The following is an 18,248-nucleotide window of genomic DNA, read 5'->3' as shown; positions in this document are numbered from 1 at the left end:
GCCCTGTGTTTATTGTCAGCCAGTTAGTGCAGGGTGAAGTGTGGAGCGATTCCATTCCAATACAGCCCCTCCTTCTGTGGGATCTGGAATGGCCACCCCCCCCCCCCCCCCCCCCCTGGTAGTGCTATATAACCGCTCCCTGGCTACAGCTAGGGAGGTACTCCTTTTAGGTTGACCAAGAGTTCAGAGGCAGATAGGTGTTTAACTTTAGTTATTTTGCAGGCCCAGTCAGAGGAGCCGAACAAGCCCAGTTTGGTGGTCCTGACCAGGATCAGGAGGGATCTATCTGTTCCAGTCCATAACCTGGCTGGTCTGGATTTTTCCCTCTGGGTGCTTTTTTTTTTTAATTTGAACTTTTTAGTAGGAGCCTTACTTGAGCCTGCTCAGCTCATGGGCCAAGGGAATAGGGAACCCTGGGTCTGGGTCTGGGCCTGGGCAGATTAGGGAAGACTTGCCCCAGAAGTGGTGGTGACCTGCTGTAAGGATACACTCTGGTGTGATTCTCAGTTTTGAAGAAATTAAGTTCAAGATTCAGGAGGAGGTTCTGACTGCCCCTCCTTCCTAACTGAAGCACAGAGAAAACGGCTTCAGGGGGATCCCTTCCATAAGGGATTAAAAAAGAAGAACAAAGGACTGTATTAGAGAAAAGAAAGTTCAAATCAACAAACTGTGAGTAAAAGCCAAGCCTAACAATCTTGAGGGCACCCTACCAGTGTTTCTGCGAACCCTGGGGAGAGAGAGTTTCTCTCTCTGTGCAGAGACAATAACTTTGTATCCTTGCTAGTTGGGAGAGGTGGCTCTGTCCATCTAAAGCAGGGGTGGGCAGTTCCGGTCCTCGAGGGCCACAAACCAGTCGTTTTCAGGATATCCCTAATGAATATGCATGAGAGAGATTTGCATGCACTCTGCCTCAGTTGTATGCAAATCTATGTCATGCATATTCATTAGGGATATCCTGAAAACCAGACTGGTTTGTGGCCCTCAAGGACTGGAACTGCCCACCCCTGATCTAAAGGATACCCTGCCTACCTGGGGACCCTATTTTTCCAAACCCTAGAAGGTAGGAAATGCCCTGGCTGGCCTTTGACATTTCTGCACAGATTAAACCAATACATTGTGCCACTGTGGATCAAGATTTGTGCCATTTTCAAACGTTGTTATCAGTAAAGTATTGTTTTTGGGCCCTAGCACAGTGACTGCAGTCGTTTATTTGGCATATCCAGCACACATTGGGACAAAGACACAAGCAGTCACCCTTAGCACCCGGGGCCATGGGAGTAGTCCCTTGCTAAATGATGCAGGCCCTGAAACAGAGACCGTGTATAGCTAGCCTGGGAAGATCCCTGCCTCAAACAGCACAACAAATACTTTTATGGCCACTTTGGGTAGCAATCCACACCCGGGGATGGGGTTACATTGAGTTGACTTTGAGAGGCACTGGAGGGGTCTGTGCTGTATGTGTGGCCTGGCAAGGCCATGTATTTCGAAGTTAGGTGGGCAGGGGCTGTGAATGGGCAACTAGGCCCATGAATTTCTTTTTTCTTTATCTTCAGCTTGGCACTTAACCAGCTATATTCTTTTGAATATAGGTTAAGGCTAATGTTATATGGCCACACAGGGCCGGATAACTTTAAACCTAACTGGTGATGTTTAGAAGATATCCGGTTGGGTTTAAAGTTAACTGGATAATGACTTTATCTGGCTAACTGTAATTAGGGATATTCAGTAGGATGTTTATCGCACTGAATATGCCAAATAACCTATCTAGCTAATATCAGGTAATTTATCTTTTGTATGTTTTTTTTTTAATATTGACATCTAGAGATCAGAAAATGCAGTCTAGCAACACATTTTTAAGTGTTCATAGTGCCGTACTCGCTTGTCATTGTGAATGGCCAAGAGATTAATGTGAAATGTAAGAAGACTTAGCAATAATACAGGTGTCCACATGGCTGGGTTTTCTGACATCCTACAATAGTAGAATCAAACTAGCATTTAGCTCTGTCTGGCAGGCTGCAAGTTCTGTAATTAACTAGAAGTCCTAGTGGAAATGCAGGTGGTCACGTAACCAGGTTTGTCTGGGTAGCTCACTAATGCAAAGGAGTAAACAAATGTAAGAAAATGAATGTGGTCATACCTGGAATGCCCCATTTATGCCCAATACCTAGGTGGGCCAGCACGTGGTTGAGAAGAGTGCTGTTAGTGCCACAGCAATGTCCAGAGCTAGAGGAAGTAAAGAAAAAGGGGGTTTTCATAGCTTCAGGGCTATGGAGGAGAGCTAATTCTTTTAAAAAGAGAAAGGAAATTGGCTATGGAAGCAGGGCTGCACTGCATCAGTGCACTGTTTCTGCTTGTGATGTCCATGTCCATGTTTTGTTTTGTTTTTCTTTTAAATGGTGATTTACAGACAAAAGGACACCAGAGAACTAGAGGGATCAACTCCTTTGGGGCTTCTACTGTACCCCTCCCAACACGGATTCAGGAAATCTCTCAGCACCGAGACTGTCCTCTTATCCCTCACAGACACAGCACTAAGAGGCATCAACACTGGTCACTCCTACCTTCTGATTCTACTGGACATCTCTGCCGCTTTCAATACCGTAAATCACGACATACTACTAACCCGACTAATGGAGATTGGGCTAGGAGAAAACACCCTTAAATGGTTTGGCTCCTACCTAACTAACAGATCCTACAAAGTTCACCTCAATAACTCCGAATCAAAACAATTCCCGCTCCCCCACGGCGTACCTCAAGGATCCTCACTCTCCTCCACTCTGTACAATATATATATGCTCCCCCTTTGCAAACTCCTCTCCAGCCTGGACCTCTATTAAATCTACGCAGACGACATCCAGATTCTTCTCCCCATCAAAGAAAACATACCAAACACCATTTCTTTATGGGAATCCCTCTACATCCAAATAAAAAACCTTCTTACTCAGATATCACTCACACTCAACCACAAAAAAACAGAAATACTACACATTTCCAACAAACCCACCACAAAGATCACCCAAGACATCACGTCCACGCAAGCAAACATTAAATTCTCCAATGAAGTAAAAGACCTTGGTATTACACTGGACTCTGAACTCAACCTGAAGAAACACATAAACATAACAAACAAAGAGGGCTATTACAAGCTCCAAGTCCTCAAAAAACTCAAAACCCTACTATTCAACCACGACTACCGCACTGTACTACAGTCCCTCATACTTTCCAAACTTGACTACTGTAACTCCCTCCTCCTCGGACTCCCAGCCTCCTCCACCAAACCCCTCCAGCTTCTGCAAAATGCAGTAACCAGATCTCTCGCAAACAGCAATCGCTCCTCACACATCACCCCCATACTAAAAGAACGCCATTGGCTTCCCGTAACCTACAGGTCACAATACAAAATCCTAAAACTCCTGCACAAAACCATTAACAATAAAATCCTCAAATGGCTAAAGGTCTCTCCTCACCATGAGAGGCTTCTAAGAAAAGTAAAAAGTCATGGGATAGGTGGCGATGTCCTTTCGTGGATTGCAAACTGGCTAAAAGACAGGAAACAGAGAGTAGGATTAAATGGACAATTTTCTCAGTGGAAGGGAGTGGACAGTGGAGTGCCTCAGGGATCTGTATTGGGACCCTTACTTTTCAATATATTTATAAATGATCTGGAAAGAAATACGATGAGTGAGATAATCAAATTTGCAGATGACACAAAATTGTTGCAGATGACACAAAATTGTTGCAGATGACACAAAATTGTTGCAGATGACACAAAATTGCAGATGACACAAACAGATTGTGATAAATTGCAGGAAGACCTTGTGAGACTGGAAAATTGGGCATCCAAATGGCAGATGAAATTTAATGTGGTTAAGAGCAAGGTGATGCATATTGGGAAAAATAACCCATGCTATAATTACACAATGTTGGGTTCCAAATTAGGTGCTACAACCCAAGAAAGAGATCTAGGTGTCATAGTGGATAACACATTGAAATCGTCGGTTCAGTGTGCTGCGGCAGTCAAAAAAGCAAACAGAATGTTGGGAATTATTAGAAAGGGAATGGTGAATAAAACGGAAAATGTCATAATGCCTCTGTATCGCTCCATGGTGAGGCCGCACCTTGAATACTGTGTACAATTCTGGTCGCCGCATCTCAAAAAAGATATAATTGCGATGGAGAAGGTACAGAGAAGGGCTACCAAAATGATAAGGGGAATGGAACAACTCCCCTGTGAGGAAAGACTAAAGAGGTTAGGACTTTTCAGCTTGGAGAAGAGACGACTGAAGGGGGATATGATAGAGATGTTTAAAATCATGAGAGGTCTAGAACGGGTAGATGTGAATCGGTTATTTACTCTTTCGGATAGTAGAAAGACTAGGGGGCACTCCATGAAGTTAGCATGGGGCACATTTAAAACTAATCGGAGAAAGTTCTTTTTTACTCAACGCACAATTAAACTCTGGAATTTGTTGCCAGAGGATGTGGTTAGTGCAGTTAGTATAGCTGTGTTTAAAAAAGGATTGGATAAGTTCTTGGATGAGAAGTCCATTACCTGCTATTAAGTTCACTTAGAGAATAGCCACTGCCATTAGCAATGGTAACATGGAATAGACTTAGTTTTTGGGTACTTGCCAGGTTCTTTTGGCCTGGATTGGCCACTGTTGGAAACAGGATGCTGGGCTTGATGGACCCTTGGTCTGACCCGGTATGGCATTTTCTTATGTTCTTATGTTCTTACCATCATAACTCCCAGAGAAACCTGTGGTCTCAAAACACAGGCCTGCTAGCCATCCCTCACACAAAACTAGCCCACCCCACCTCCACCAGAAAACGCACCATCTGAGTAGCGGGCCCATCCCTCTGGAATAAGCTGCCCACCCAACTAAGAATGGAACTCTCCACCCAATCATTCAAAAAATACCTGAAAACCTGACTATTCCAAAATGCCTACCAACACACAGAATAATCTTTCCTCTCCTCCCATGCCCCATAGCAGATCCAAGTATTCTATCCTCTCAGCAATCAAAGTCATCAACTCATACTTTTTCGATATTTCAATGTTACTATGTTTTGATGTTTCAATGTTACTATGTATCAATAATAAGTCACCTTAATCTTTAGTTAAATGCCTATATGTTATAATGTATTAATAAGTCACCTTAGTTTGTAAGTTATTATGTTTTTCAATGTTAAAATGTATCAATAGTAAGACACCTTTGTCTTACTATTTCCAACAGTTATAATGTAAACCGATGTGATATACTCCAATGAATGTCGGTATATAAAAATAAATAAATAAAGGCAGTTTGATCGCTTTTAAGGTCATTAGATTAAACTAGAAGGGTTAGCCATCTAGGAAAGGATAATGAGACTTAAGAAGAAAGAACTTTTGAAAGGAATTGCTTGTACAGTATCATCATCAGCATAGGGATCTACTGTCAGTAAGTGAGAGTTACACTTTTAGGGCAGTTAAAAGGTGATATTGGTGAATGAAGTGAGCAGAGGTACAGCTGAACACTCTGTTGGAGAGAGTTTAAAAGTTCTCTAATATACCAACCAAATTGGGGGAAACAGTGATAAGACACAACATTATATTCACATATATGTGAATGAGATTTCATTCAGAGTTTTATTATTCTCTGTAAAAGCTAAGAGAGACAATATCTAAAAGTATTTGAAGACATGGACATTACTCCTGTTCATTTTTAGAATATGAACTCTAAAGAAGTGAAAAATGAAATCTTTACCAAATGTCAGTTCTGTATTATCCCTTGTAAGTCCCTGAGAAAGCATGCACATTCTGCACTTAAGAGGACAATATCATCCCTAAATTGCTTAATCACAATGAAAATCTGCCCATAATAAGTGAAGGAACCAAACCCAGTCTTGATCCTGTTGTGCACAGCTTTGCCAGCCAGATAGAAAACAAAAAAAACCCGATGGCATGTGCCAGCTCTAGAAGGATGATAACATCTTTTAAAGAAACCATGTCTATCTTACTGTTTTTGATAAAAGTCTGAAAAAGTTCAGACATTATACCTTAAAAAAAAGTCAGTGGAGTAAAAATAAATACCATAAGAAAGTTGCTATGTTACTTCTAAAGGAAAAGAGAGAAAAGCCATTAAACTGTCTCACATTTAAACCAAGATACTCTTTTTTTTTTCAAAATTCTGAGAAGATGAAATAACATTAAGATACTAGCTGTCAGTGGTATTGTGAGAGATACAGTCGAAGTGAACTCTTTCCCCTTTGCTGAAAAGTCAGGGAAACTTAATTATCTGTTCATTTCTAATTAGTTCATTTCTAAATTCAATTAGATGTTGGATACACTCACCATGGTACGTTTTTACATTTCAGAAGCTTGGTGGTCCTAGGGAGTTAGCCTCTTTTATTATTTTGGTTAAAATTAGCATAGTAGGAAAGCTACAAACAAAGAAGACTGGATTTGACAGTGAAACGAGGACAGCAAACGACACACTCAAGCCATAAGAACTAAAGATACGTGTGTGCACACAGACATTAGACAGAGTCTGGCCAGACTAGAAGACAGTTAAAACTAACTTCTAAATGTACTGTGCAAAAAAACCATTTGTATCTGTTTAGAATTATTTCACCTGAAAACAACAACACACTTTCAAAGCCTCCAACCATTCTACAAACCACACATGTAAGAGATCTAGGAGCCATCTTAGACAACCGTCTTAGCCTCAAACCATTCATTAACAAAACTACCAAAGACTGCTTCCACAAATTACATATTCTGAAAAGAATAAAGCCACTTTTCCACGCGCATGACTTTAGATCAATCCTACAAGCAATAATCTTCTCCAAACTAGATTATTGCAATTCTTTACTACTAGGCCTCCCAGCTTCCTACACCAAACCTCTACAAATGGTACAGAACACTGCAGCCAGAATCCTCACAAACTCCAGGAAAATTGACCACATCTCCCCCATCCTCAAAGACCTTCATTGGTTACCGATCCACTTCAGAATTATGTACAAAACCATTATGATTATCTACAAAAACATCCATCAACACACTCAACTCGACCTACAAATCCCTTTTAAAAAACTCACATCTGCCAGACCCATCAGGGAACACTACAAAGAATCACTACAGGTTCCACATGCCAAAACCTACCAACACAAATCCTACAGTTCAAGAGCTCTCTCATCTGCAGGTCCAATCCTTTGGAACTCCATCCCCCCGGACTTAAGACAAGAACCATGCGCTCTAACATTTAAGAAAAGACTAAAAACTTGGCTTTTTAAAAAAGCATTCCCAGAACTGGATTAAATTGTCCACCCATCAGCATAAAACAAAAGTTAGTGAACTGTAACAAAAACCCACTAACTTCACACGCAGTGACAACAACATATTATTATACTTCACAACAATTCATATTTTGTCAATCTTTCCTACCCATCTATATTTTATAATTTTATACATATTTATTAATTGATACAGTTTGCTAAAATGTTAATATTCTTTCTTTAATTTCCTCCCCTTTCAGATCCTAGTTATTTTTCCTTGTTTTTTTGTAACTTTCTCACATCCTAAATATTGTTACAATGTTTTTATTTGTTAAGTTTCTTATTATATTTGATGTCGAATTGGGAAATGTTTCTACCATGTTACTCTCTGCAGTTATTCACATTGTTAATTGTAAACCGGGTTGATGTGATTCATATCATGAAACGCGGTATAATAAAAATAGTAAATAAATAAATAATAAATAAATAAACTTCTCATTCCTTTATCCTGTGTGAGGAATCATCATGCTCTTTCGTCAGGCTTTGCTTTTGATCATGTGAGGTGCAGTCATTTTCTCTGCTCAATGTTTGTCCACACAGTACATTCTTTTTTTCAGAAATATCTTCATGAAAAAGACTATGAATGGACTACGGGATGAACATGTTTGGATTTCTATACTTAACCATCCAATACGCAGTCCTTTCACACGGGTGCAGCGAGTGTCCTGCTGCATGTGCCTCCTTCTCTGTACCATAGTGATCAACCTCATGTTCTGGGAACTCCCCCAGGGTTCCTATCCTGATCTTATCCATGTTGGTAAGAGGATCTAATACTACATATGAGCTTCTATGTTGAGAATTCCCCATAGCTATGAATCAAATATAGCTATAAGCCAAGAGAAAATCCTCTGTCTTGTGTGTTGCTCCATTATCATAGATTGACAAATTTTTCTGCTTTGTGGAAAAGAGAAGGAATGGAGAAAGAATGGGCAATCTGGATAAGATACAGAGATCCCCCGCTAACTGAGCTAGATATTAGTGCAGTAATAAAGTTTTGGTTTAAAGCTTGAAATTTTCAATTTTTATCTTTCTTCTGTTGAAAAAATGAGATTGTGGGACCTGGGAAGGACTCAGCTGTAGCACTAGGAAGGGCTTAGCTTAGTGACAGTGAGTGTGGGACCCATGAGGTTGTAGTACTGAGGAGGGCTCAGTGTGGGACCCATGGGATGTAGTACTGTGAGGGCTCAGCTTGGTGGCAGTGAGTGTGGGACTCATGAGGCTGTAGTATTTGGAAGGGCTCCGACTGGTGACAGTGAGTGTGGGTTCAATGAAGTTGTATTACTGGTGAGGGCTCATTCTTACTAAGTTATTCTTTTCTTGCCCTGTGCTGCTTTTTCTAACCCTTTCCTTCTACTCACAGGCACTTTCAGCATCACCTGGAAAGACATTATGATTGGCTTTGAAAGTGCACTGCTGATGTTCCCTGTAAATCTTCTCATCATTTTTATCTTCCGTAATACCAAGTCACGACCTGCCAAGCCTTGCCTCAACTCCCAGGTCACTGCTGAGGCCAGCAAGTCCCCTTGTACACAGAGTCCCACGCCCTGCTCCATGGTAAAGGTGATGCTCCATCTCTCTCTACAAAGGCCTCTGTTCGCCAAAGTCTCTTAGCTCTTGGATGCCTTGTCTAACTCCAGTAAAATGTTTCATGGAATCATTCAATATCAAGATTTGTTATAAATTTAAAAAATAGAGAAAATAAGGGAAGAAATCTGAGAGCAGATTTTAGGGAGAATAGGACAGATATGGCCCAACTTTCAGGAATTATTCTAAGGCTTGTAGATCCTTCCCAAGTTGGTCATTCTGGAGTTTGCATTATGGATGAAGAAGACCAGCCCTAGTGCCAGTGCTACTAACATGAGAATTTCATGATCCAAACATCGTTCTTAAGAAGTTAATTGGTAAAAATAAGATCTATAAAGGTTCATGATTAATAAATATTTGTATAGAAGACATATTTGCTTCTGGAAATGTCATCATTTTAATGTCACTTAACATTTCAAACATGATTTGAGTATCAAAGATGATTAATGGTGAGATTACTTACCTGATAATCTCGTTTTCCTTAGTGTAGACAGATGGACTCAGAACAAGTGGGTATAGTGTGCTCGTGCTAGCAGTTGGAGACGGATCTGACATCAGCACGGGTACATATACCCCCACAGGAAGTGAAGCTCTTCAGTAATCTTCCTTGCAAAAGCTGTTATGGATATATGTGTACTGACGATCAATGAAATAGTGAAAACAGGAGTCCCCTGCCCGATTGATAGTAGCTGGAGACCGCCAGCATTCCCAACTGGAAGGCGTCGACACCTGGCAGAGTGGACGCACTCATGTAAGAAGTGGTAAGGCTTACCTTGAATCGGTGAAACCAATGTAGACAGGCAGCTGGGCGGGATGCTGAGTCCATCTGTCTACTCTAAGGAAAACGAGATTATCAGGTAAGTAATCTCACCATTTCCTGTCGTGTAGCCAGATGGACTCAGAACAAGTGGGATGTACAAAAGCTTTACTCCCGGACTGGGCGGGAGGCTGCCTGAGGACCGTGTAACACTGCCCTCGCAAATGCTGTGTCCTCCCTGGCCTGGACATCTAGCCGGTAGAACCTGGAGAAGGTATGGAGGGAGGACCACGTCACTGCTTTACATATTTCTGCAGGCGACAGCATCCTAGATTCAGCCCAAGATGCCGCCTGGGCTCTGGTAGAATGAGCCTTGACATGAAGAGGCGGTGACTTCCCGGCCTCTATGTAGGCCGCTCTGATAACTTCTTTAATCCAGCGGGCGATGGTGGGCCGAGAGGCCGCTTCACCTTGTTTCTTCCCGCTGTGAAGGACGAACAGATGGTCAGTCTTTCGTACTGTTTCTGTCATGTCCAGATATCTGGGCAGCAATCTGCCAATGTTGAGATGGCGTAGCAAACGCCCTTCTTCTGATTTCTTCAGACCTGTCGTGGTTGGCAAAGATATGGTCTGGTTGAGGTGAAATTGTGAGACTACCTGAGGCAAGAAGGATGGAACCGTGCGAAGATGGATAGCCTCTGGAGTGATTCTGAGAAAAGGATCACGGCAAGACAGTGCTTGTAACTCTGAGATGCGGCGTGCTGAATATACAGCCAGCAAGAACACCATCTTCAATGTGAGAGAACAGAGATACAGGCCCCAAAGGGGTCTGAAGATGGATCCCGCGAGGAAATCCAAAACTATATTGAGGTTCCACAAAGGCACTGGCCACTTCAGTGGCGGACGAATGTGTTTGACTCCTTTCAGGAAGCGAGAAACATCTGGATGCGTGGCAATGGTCTTGCCATCCCTCCTGGGACCATAGCAAGACAGCGCAGCCACCTGAACCTTGATGGAGCTGAGGAAGAGACCCTTCTGAAGCCCATCCTGCAGGAAATCTAGAACAATAGGGATAGCAGTCGCATGTGAATTGGTGCCATGAGTGTCGCACCAGGCTTCAAACACTCTCCAAATCCTGACGTAGGTGAGGGATGTGGAGAACTTGCGCGCTCAGAGGAGTGTATCTATCACTGGCTCCGAGTAACCTCTTTTCTTCAGTCTAGCCCTCTCAATGGCCAGACCGTAAGAGAGAATTGAGCCGGATCCTTGTGAAGGATGGGACCTTGACGTAGCAGGTCCCTGAGAGGAGGCAGGGGAAGGGGCTCCCCTGCCAGTAGTCTTCTCATGTCCGCGTACCAGGGTCTTCTTGGCCAGTCTGGTGCCACTAGAAGAACTAGGCCCCGGTACTTCCGAATCTTGTGGATAAGGGTGCCCAGCAGGGTCCACGGAGGAAAGGTGTATAGCAGGGCCCCTGGGGGCCATGGCTGACCCAGGGCGTCGATCCCTTGAGAGAACGGATCTCGCTTGCGGCTGAAGTATCTGGGTACTTGAGCATTGGACCTGTCCGCTAGTAGGTCCATGTCCGGAATCCCCCAGTGATCCACAATCATCTGGAAGGCTGTGGGGGACAGCTGCCATTCCCCCGGATTTAGGCTTTCTCTGCTGAGGAAGTCTGCCGTGGTGTTGTCCCTTCCGGCAATGTGGACGGCAGAGATGTCCTGAAGATTCGCCTCTGCCCAAGCCATCAGCGGGGCTATCTCGCGGGACACCTGTTGGCTTCTGGTTCCACCCTGTCGGTTGATGTATGCCACCGTGGTGGCATTGTCTGACATCACTCTGACTGCTCTGTTCCTCAGTCTGTAAGCAAATTGTAGGCAGGCTAACCGGACTGCCCGTGCCTCTAGACGGTTGATATTCCATCCTGACTCTTCTCTGTTCCACCGTCCTTGGGCGGTGAGCTCTTCGCAGTGTGCTCCCCAGCCGCTCAGGCTGGCATCTGTGGTGAGCAGAGTCCATGTGGGGGAGGACATCTTCGACCCCCTGCTCGTGTGGTTGGACTGCAACCACCACCGTAACTGGGTCCTCACTCTGGCTGGCAGAGGTAGGTGCGCGGAATAATTCCGGAAGCGGGGGCTCCAGCGAGAGAGCAGGGAGCGTTGTAGAGGTCTCATATGGGCCTTTGCCCAGGGTACCACTTCCAGGGTGGATGCCATGAGACCAAGAACCTGCAGGTAATCCCAAGCTGTGGGCCGACTGGCTCCCATCAAGGACCGAAGACGCGTCTGAAGTTTTAATCTTCTCTTGGTGGTGAGACTGACTGTGTCTGCCTGGGTGTTGAACTGGACTCCCAGATATTCCAGAGATTGGGAAGGCTGTAGGCAACTCTTCTTGAGGTTGACTACCCATCCCAGGTTATCCAGAAGGGCAATCACTCTGTTGGTTGCCCGATGGCTCTCCTCTCGCGATTTCGCCCTGATCAGCCAATCGTCTAGGTAGGGATGGACCAGGATTCCTTCCCGTCTGAGCGCTGCTGCTACCACTACGTTCACCTTGGTGAAGGTCCGCGGCGACGTGGCCAGCCCGAAGGGCAAAGCCCGGAACTGGAAGTGGCGTCCCAGCACCTTGAAGCGTAGGTAGCGCTGATGATCCTGGTGAATCGAGATATGCAGGTAGGCTTCTGATAAATCTAAGGCCGTGAGGAATTCTCCTGGCTGTACTGCGTTCTTGACTGAGCGCAGAGTTTCCATGCGAAACCCGGGACCTGTAAGTATCGATTGACTGACTTGAGGTCCAATACGGGCCGGAAAGTGCCCTCTTTCTTGGGTACCATGAAATAAATGGAATAATGCCCAGAATTCATTTCCCGTGCAGGTACCGGGATTATGGCTTTCAAGGACAGGAGCCTCGCCAAGGTAGCTTCCAATGCTGCCTTCTTGTGGACAGGACACGAAGATTCCACAAACCTGTCCAGAGGTAGATGATGGAAGTCCAGAAAATAACCCTCTCGGATGATGGCGAGGACCCACTGGTCCGACGTAATCTCGACCCATCTGGGGTAGAAGAGGGTTAACCTGCCCCCTATGGCCCCGTCCCTCAGATGGATCGGCTGAATCTCATTGGGAGGCGCGGCCGGGCCCTGAACCCGAGCCGGCTCCCCTCTTCTGCTGCTTGGGCCGAAAGGACTGGTTCCTGGCCTGAGGACGAGGTGCCTGGTAGCGACTCCTATAGGGAGTGAAGCGTTGGGAGCTTCTGCCTCTGGAAGGTCTTGGAAAGGCGCACTGGTTCCTTTTGAACCTGTCTTCCGGCAGTCGAGGTATAGGAGAGGCACCCCATGTGCTGGCCAGTTTATCAAGGTCGCTGCCGAACAGGAAAGAACCCCTAAAGGGCATTCTGGTGAGGCGTGTCTTCGAAGGAGCATCGGCTGACCAGTTCCGTATCCAGAGCTGCCTCCTGGCAGCTACAGAGGATGAGATCCCCTTGGCTGTTGTACGGACTAGGTCGGATGCAGCATCCGTGAGGAACGAGAGAGCGGACTCCATGTCTGCCACCGGAGCATTGTTCCTGACCTGTGACAAACAGGAACGTGTCACCACTGTGCAGCAGGTTGCGATTCGCAAAGACAGAGCTGCCACCTCAAATGTCTGTTTCAGGATGGCGTCCAGTCGCCGGTCGTGAGGATCCTTGAGGGCCGCCCCCCCCTCAACTGGAATGGTAGTGCGCTTGACCACTGCGCTAACCAAGGCGTCCACCTGAGGGCACGCCAGCATCTCCTTGATTGCCGGATCCAAGGGGTACATGCCTATCAGGCCCCGACCCCCTTTGAATGAGGCCGCAGGTGCAGTCCATTCCAGATCTATTAGTTGTTGTGCGGCTTGCAAGAAAGGAAAATGGCGGGCTGTAGGACGAAGACCTTCCAGCAGAGGGTTCTGTGTAGATGGCACCGTAGTGCTGGGGCCTGAAATATCCAACTCCGCCAGGCACTGAGATACTAGGTCGGAGAGATCTTCCTTGGGGAAGAACCGCCTCATGGTTCGATATGGCTCAGTCCCCGAGGGAAGTTCCCCCTCCTCGGAGGGTTCTGATTCGGTTTCCGAGACATCAGGGTCCGCCTGAACCGGACTGCCCGGAGGCGGGTGTGCTTGCCCACGAGAAGGGCGCGAAGGTCCAGGGGCAGGATCCGCTGGAGCAGCCACAGGAGCAGCAGCAACAGCAGGGCCTGGACGGGAAGCTGATTGCATCTGTACAAAGGCATGGATCCCCTTAAAGAGATCCACCCAGGAAATGGAGGTGGTCTCAAGTCTACGGGGAACCAGGTTCCCCGGTATCCCAGGTTGTTCAAGACTACCCGCGAGATCCGGGGTGGCCCCTGGGGAACTGTCAACAAACCTCGGTTGAGACTGGTCCTGGCCCGAGGCTCCCACTGCCTCCTCACATTGGGCACAAAGGGAGTCTGGCTCCTCGCTGTGCGTAGCTCTGAGCTGGCATGCTGAGCAGAGGCCGAGAGCTTTCACGCCGGAATCAGGAGGCGCCGCCGCCGGGGACACCGGGGCATTCGATTGTTCCATTGCGCGCTGAAGAATATGCGCTGAATAATATGCGGCAGCAATATGCGCTTAATAATATGCGCTCAATAGTAAGCAGAAGCTTATATACGCTTAATACAATATGCGCTCAATAATATGCGGTCAGCAATATACGCTCAAAACAATATGCGCTCAATAATATACGGACAGCAATAGACGCTAAATACAATATGCGCTCAATAATATGCGGTCAGCAATATACGCTCAATACAATATATGCTCAACAATATGCAATATACGCTCAAATAAGAAGCGCTTAATACGATACAGGCACCTATCATGGGCGCTCAATACCTGAACAGGGCCGACAAAATGGCGACCTCCGCGGCATGCCGCATACAGGCAACGCCGTCAATCCTCTAACTTCGGAGACCAAAAGTAAAAGTTATGCGCCTTACCTGATCCTCGGCGCTTCCCGGCTGAAACCCGGGCGGTCTCCGGCTGCGGGGGGAGAGGGGAAATACCTTCTCCGCCGTGCTTGAGGAATGCACTCGCTGCCTCCCAAGTCCACGCCGGGACCGAGGCACCTCTTAGCCCGACCCAAGTCCTTCCTGCTCGGAGGCTTGGTCCCTGCCGCGATTCGGCCACCGGACCGAGGCCTAAACCTCCGAGGGATCACGGAAATCACCTCGGGAAACTCAACTGGGGGAGGGACCGAATGGTATCACCGCAGGAGTGCGGGGCTCGATGTTACTGTAGAAATTTAGTAAGTAGAAAATAGAAAGTAGATTGGAAACACGCTCAGCGAGCGTGCAGGCTCTCCAAACTGCTTTGGAGACGGAAATTACTGAAGAGCTTCACTTCCTGTGGGGGTATATGTACCCGTGCTGACGTCAGATCCGTCTCCAATTGCTAGCACGAGCACACTATACCCACTTGTTCTGAGTCCATCTGGCTACACGACAGGAAAATTAAATTAACACTTTTTATTTATTTATTTATTGCCTGCCTCCCCAATTTAAAAAAATTTGACCAAGATGGTATACAAAATAACATGCATAATTAATTAAAAAAAGATAATAAAATAATATAACACAAGCATAGACACAAATCAAATCATTACTGCTCTGTTCAAATCCCTCTCTCCTCACTTACTATCATCCACTAAAAAACATTATACTTGTGAAAACAACCATGTGTTACGCATGCCAGCCCCCTCACCTCTCTCAGACGCATCCAGTGCCTGGTTCCTCGTCCCTGGCGGCGGTGGGCCGCCGGCTCCGTCCTCGGGCTGCCCCTGGTGCCTCCGGCTCAGCTACTGATCCCTATGCTCCGTGTTGGGCCTCTCCGGTGGCCCGCGGAGAGACGCTGCCACTCAGTGCCACGCCCCTCCCTAGGCGCGCATGCGGCATCATTTAGTCTTAAGTAGGGACCGCAGTGGGAACATGGAGACCTGTTGCAAAGGTAATCCTTAGGAGTGGAGCCCGGCCTTAAGCACCAGAGCTCCGCTCACGTCATCATCCGGGGCCGCGGCTAGGTTCCCACCGCCGCCAGGGATGAGGAACCAGGCACTGGATGCGTCTGAGAGAGGTGAGGGGGCTGGCACTCGTAACACATGGTTGTTTTCACAGGTATAATGTTTTTTAGTGGATGATAGTGAGTGAGGAGAGAGGGATTTGAACAGAGCAGTAATGATTTGATTTGTGTCTATGCTTAATTGTGTGCTCGTTGCCTCCTTCGTTCCTGGTTCCTAATCCTCACTGACTCCTGTTCCTGGTTTCCTTGTTCCTGTGTTCCTGATCCCTAACCTACTCTCGGATTGCCTCCTTGGTTTTTGACTTCTGCTTTGCCTGACCATGCCGTTGACTCTCTCCAAGCCCGGACCTCTGCTTTGCCTGACCATGCCTGACTCTCTCCAAGCCTGGACCTCTGCTTTGCCTAACCACACTGTTGACTCTCTCCAAGCCTGGACCTCTGCTTTGCCTGACCACACCGTTGACTCTCTCCAAGCCCAGACCTCTGCATTACCTGACTACTCTAATGCCTCTCTCCAAGCCCAGACCTCTGAATTGCCTGACTACGCTCTTGACTCTCTCCTCATCCAGACCTCAACCTTGCTTGCCACTGCTTCCAGATTGCCGCCGGCCCTGACTCCAGCTTGCCTTACGAGGCCTCTTTAGTCTACGTCCTGGACCTGGCCTATTCAGGCTTTGGCTTGCTCTTGCTCGGGCGCCCCCTGTCTGACTGGTTCTGTTGGTGCCTGGGTCTCCGGGACTCCGCCTCATCCAGTACAGACTTTGTTGCTGCCTCTGGGCTGACCTCTCGATCTCTCCATCGACAGTGACATATGGAGGCCCACCTAAGTCCAGCCGGCCCCGGCACCCAAAGGCTCAACCCGCGGGGAACGGGGACTGGAATTGGTGAAGCGCCAGCTGGCCTCTGTCCTTCAGCCTACTCCGCCTGTCGACAGTGCGGACCCATAGGATCCCTCCTTCGGGTACCATCAACCCTACCTCAGCTCAAGGGTCCACCTCTGGCGCAACAGGTTGCAAAGGCCATGGACTCGGAGCCTCGTACCCTCCAGGCTATCCCTGGCCTGGCTTCAAAGGTTCAAGAACAGCAACAGTTTCTTGAGGCACTGGCCTCCTCCCTGGAGCATCTACATGCCTAGCTTGATGCCCTATCCAGCAACTCAGTTCCAGTACCTGCTTCCTCTCATCAACAGCCGTCTCCCTCCACTCCTAGAGCCTTGTTGGCCCTACCAGCTCCACCTCATTTCAATGGTGACAGCAAGCTCTGAAGAAGGTTTATCAACCAATGCTACATGCAGTTTGCTCTGCAGCCATCCATCTATCAAGATGAACTCACGAAAGTCACCTTTATTTTGTCTCATCTAGAAGGGAAAGCACTGGCTTGGGCTTCGCCCTTGTGGGAGCGATCAAATTCTCTCCTACAGGAACCTTTGACAATCCTGGGCAGCATGCCGTGGCAAGCACTAATTTGCTACACTTTCGACAAGGCCAAAGAAGCCTATTTGATTATACGATTGAATTCCAGGCCCTAGCCACAGAACTCTCCTGGCAGGAAGACTGCCTGCGAGCTATCTATCTGGATGGACTCTTCCCGCAGCTGAAGAATGAATTGGCAGCTTGGGAGCTCCACTCCTCTCTTGAGGATCTTATCGATCTCACTGGCCGAATTGATCATCGGGAGAATCAGATGCCCAAGAAGCCCTCTCTGGTTTGCTCCCGCTCGCCACCATCCACCAGCCCTGCCTCTGGTAGGGTCTTTATCGTGGCCAAGATGGAAGAACCTATGCAGTTGGGCCATGGGCGGCTGTCCCCGGAAGAGCGCTTCTGGCGGAGACAAACAGGCCTGTATCTGTATTGTGGAACGCCTGGCCATCACCTACAGGTCTGCCCAGTCTGTCCAGGAAACTACCCGGCCTAAGTTCAGTTGGGGTCCTGAACTTGGGCGCAAGGTCACCGGCCCCTCAGTTATCTGTGCCTGTCACCTTGAATTGGAACTCCCGGTCTTTTCCGGTTCTTGCTCTGGTGGATTCCGGAGCAGAAGGCAATTTTATCTCTAGGATCTACTTCAATTTCTGGGTATAAATACCTGTCCTTTGGAGACCTCCTTGTGCATTGCTTCTATTTATGGAGAACCGTTACCTGGTTGAATTTCCCTGACCACTGAGCCAGTTCAACTTCTTACTGGCGCCCTTCAATCCGAAGAAATCGAACTGTTGGTACTAGAGAAATCTATTCACCCGGTAGTCTTATGACTACCCTGGTTCCAACATCAACCCCCCCCCCCCCCAATTTGATTGGGGGTCGCTCCAGCTGGTGGAAAGGGGTTCCACCTTCCATCAGACTTATCTACAAAGAGTGGTGCCACTCCCTGTGATTCCTTTGGCGACTACTTCCTCAGGCATACCAGCTCCCTATGCAGACTGTGAAGATGTTTTTTCAAAGCAAAAGGTGGACCTTCTACCACCTCTTTGGAGGTTTAACTGTCCCATCGAACTCCTGCCTGGGACCACACCTCCTCGAGGGCGTACTTATCCT

At 47.1% G+C, this 18,248-nt stretch overlaps 1 protein-coding gene across 2 annotated transcripts in view; it reads left to right on the top strand.

Annotated features, from left to right (window-relative positions):
* The first annotated feature begins 442 nt into the window (after nt 1–442).
* LOC115096091 (polycystic kidney disease protein 1-like 2) overlaps nt 443–18,248 on the top strand; it is a 32,421-nt gene continuing 14,615 nt past the window's right edge. Inside the window, exons 1-3 of one of the 2 annotated variants that reach the window (XM_029610627.1) lie at nt 443–669; nt 7,875–8,074; nt 8,678–8,877. In XM_029610627.1, the coding sequence (XP_029466487.1) occupies nt 7,885–8,074; nt 8,678–8,877 (390 nt within the window). In that variant the 5' untranslated portion in view covers nt 443–669; nt 7,875–7,884. Of the gene's footprint in view, nt 670–2,426; nt 2,601–7,874; nt 8,075–8,677; nt 8,878–18,248 lie in introns of those variants that run through there. The other variant, XM_029610629.1, reaches the window with a different exon arrangement.

The sequence above is a fragment of the Rhinatrema bivittatum genome, chromosome 7, assembly GCF_901001135.1.
Source record: "Rhinatrema bivittatum chromosome 7, aRhiBiv1.1, whole genome shotgun sequence".
Lineage (NCBI taxonomy): Eukaryota > Metazoa > Chordata > Amphibia > Gymnophiona > Rhinatrematidae > Rhinatrema > Rhinatrema bivittatum.
The sequence above is the reverse complement of the archived record's forward strand: the minus strand, read 5'-3'. Positions and strand labels throughout refer to the sequence as shown.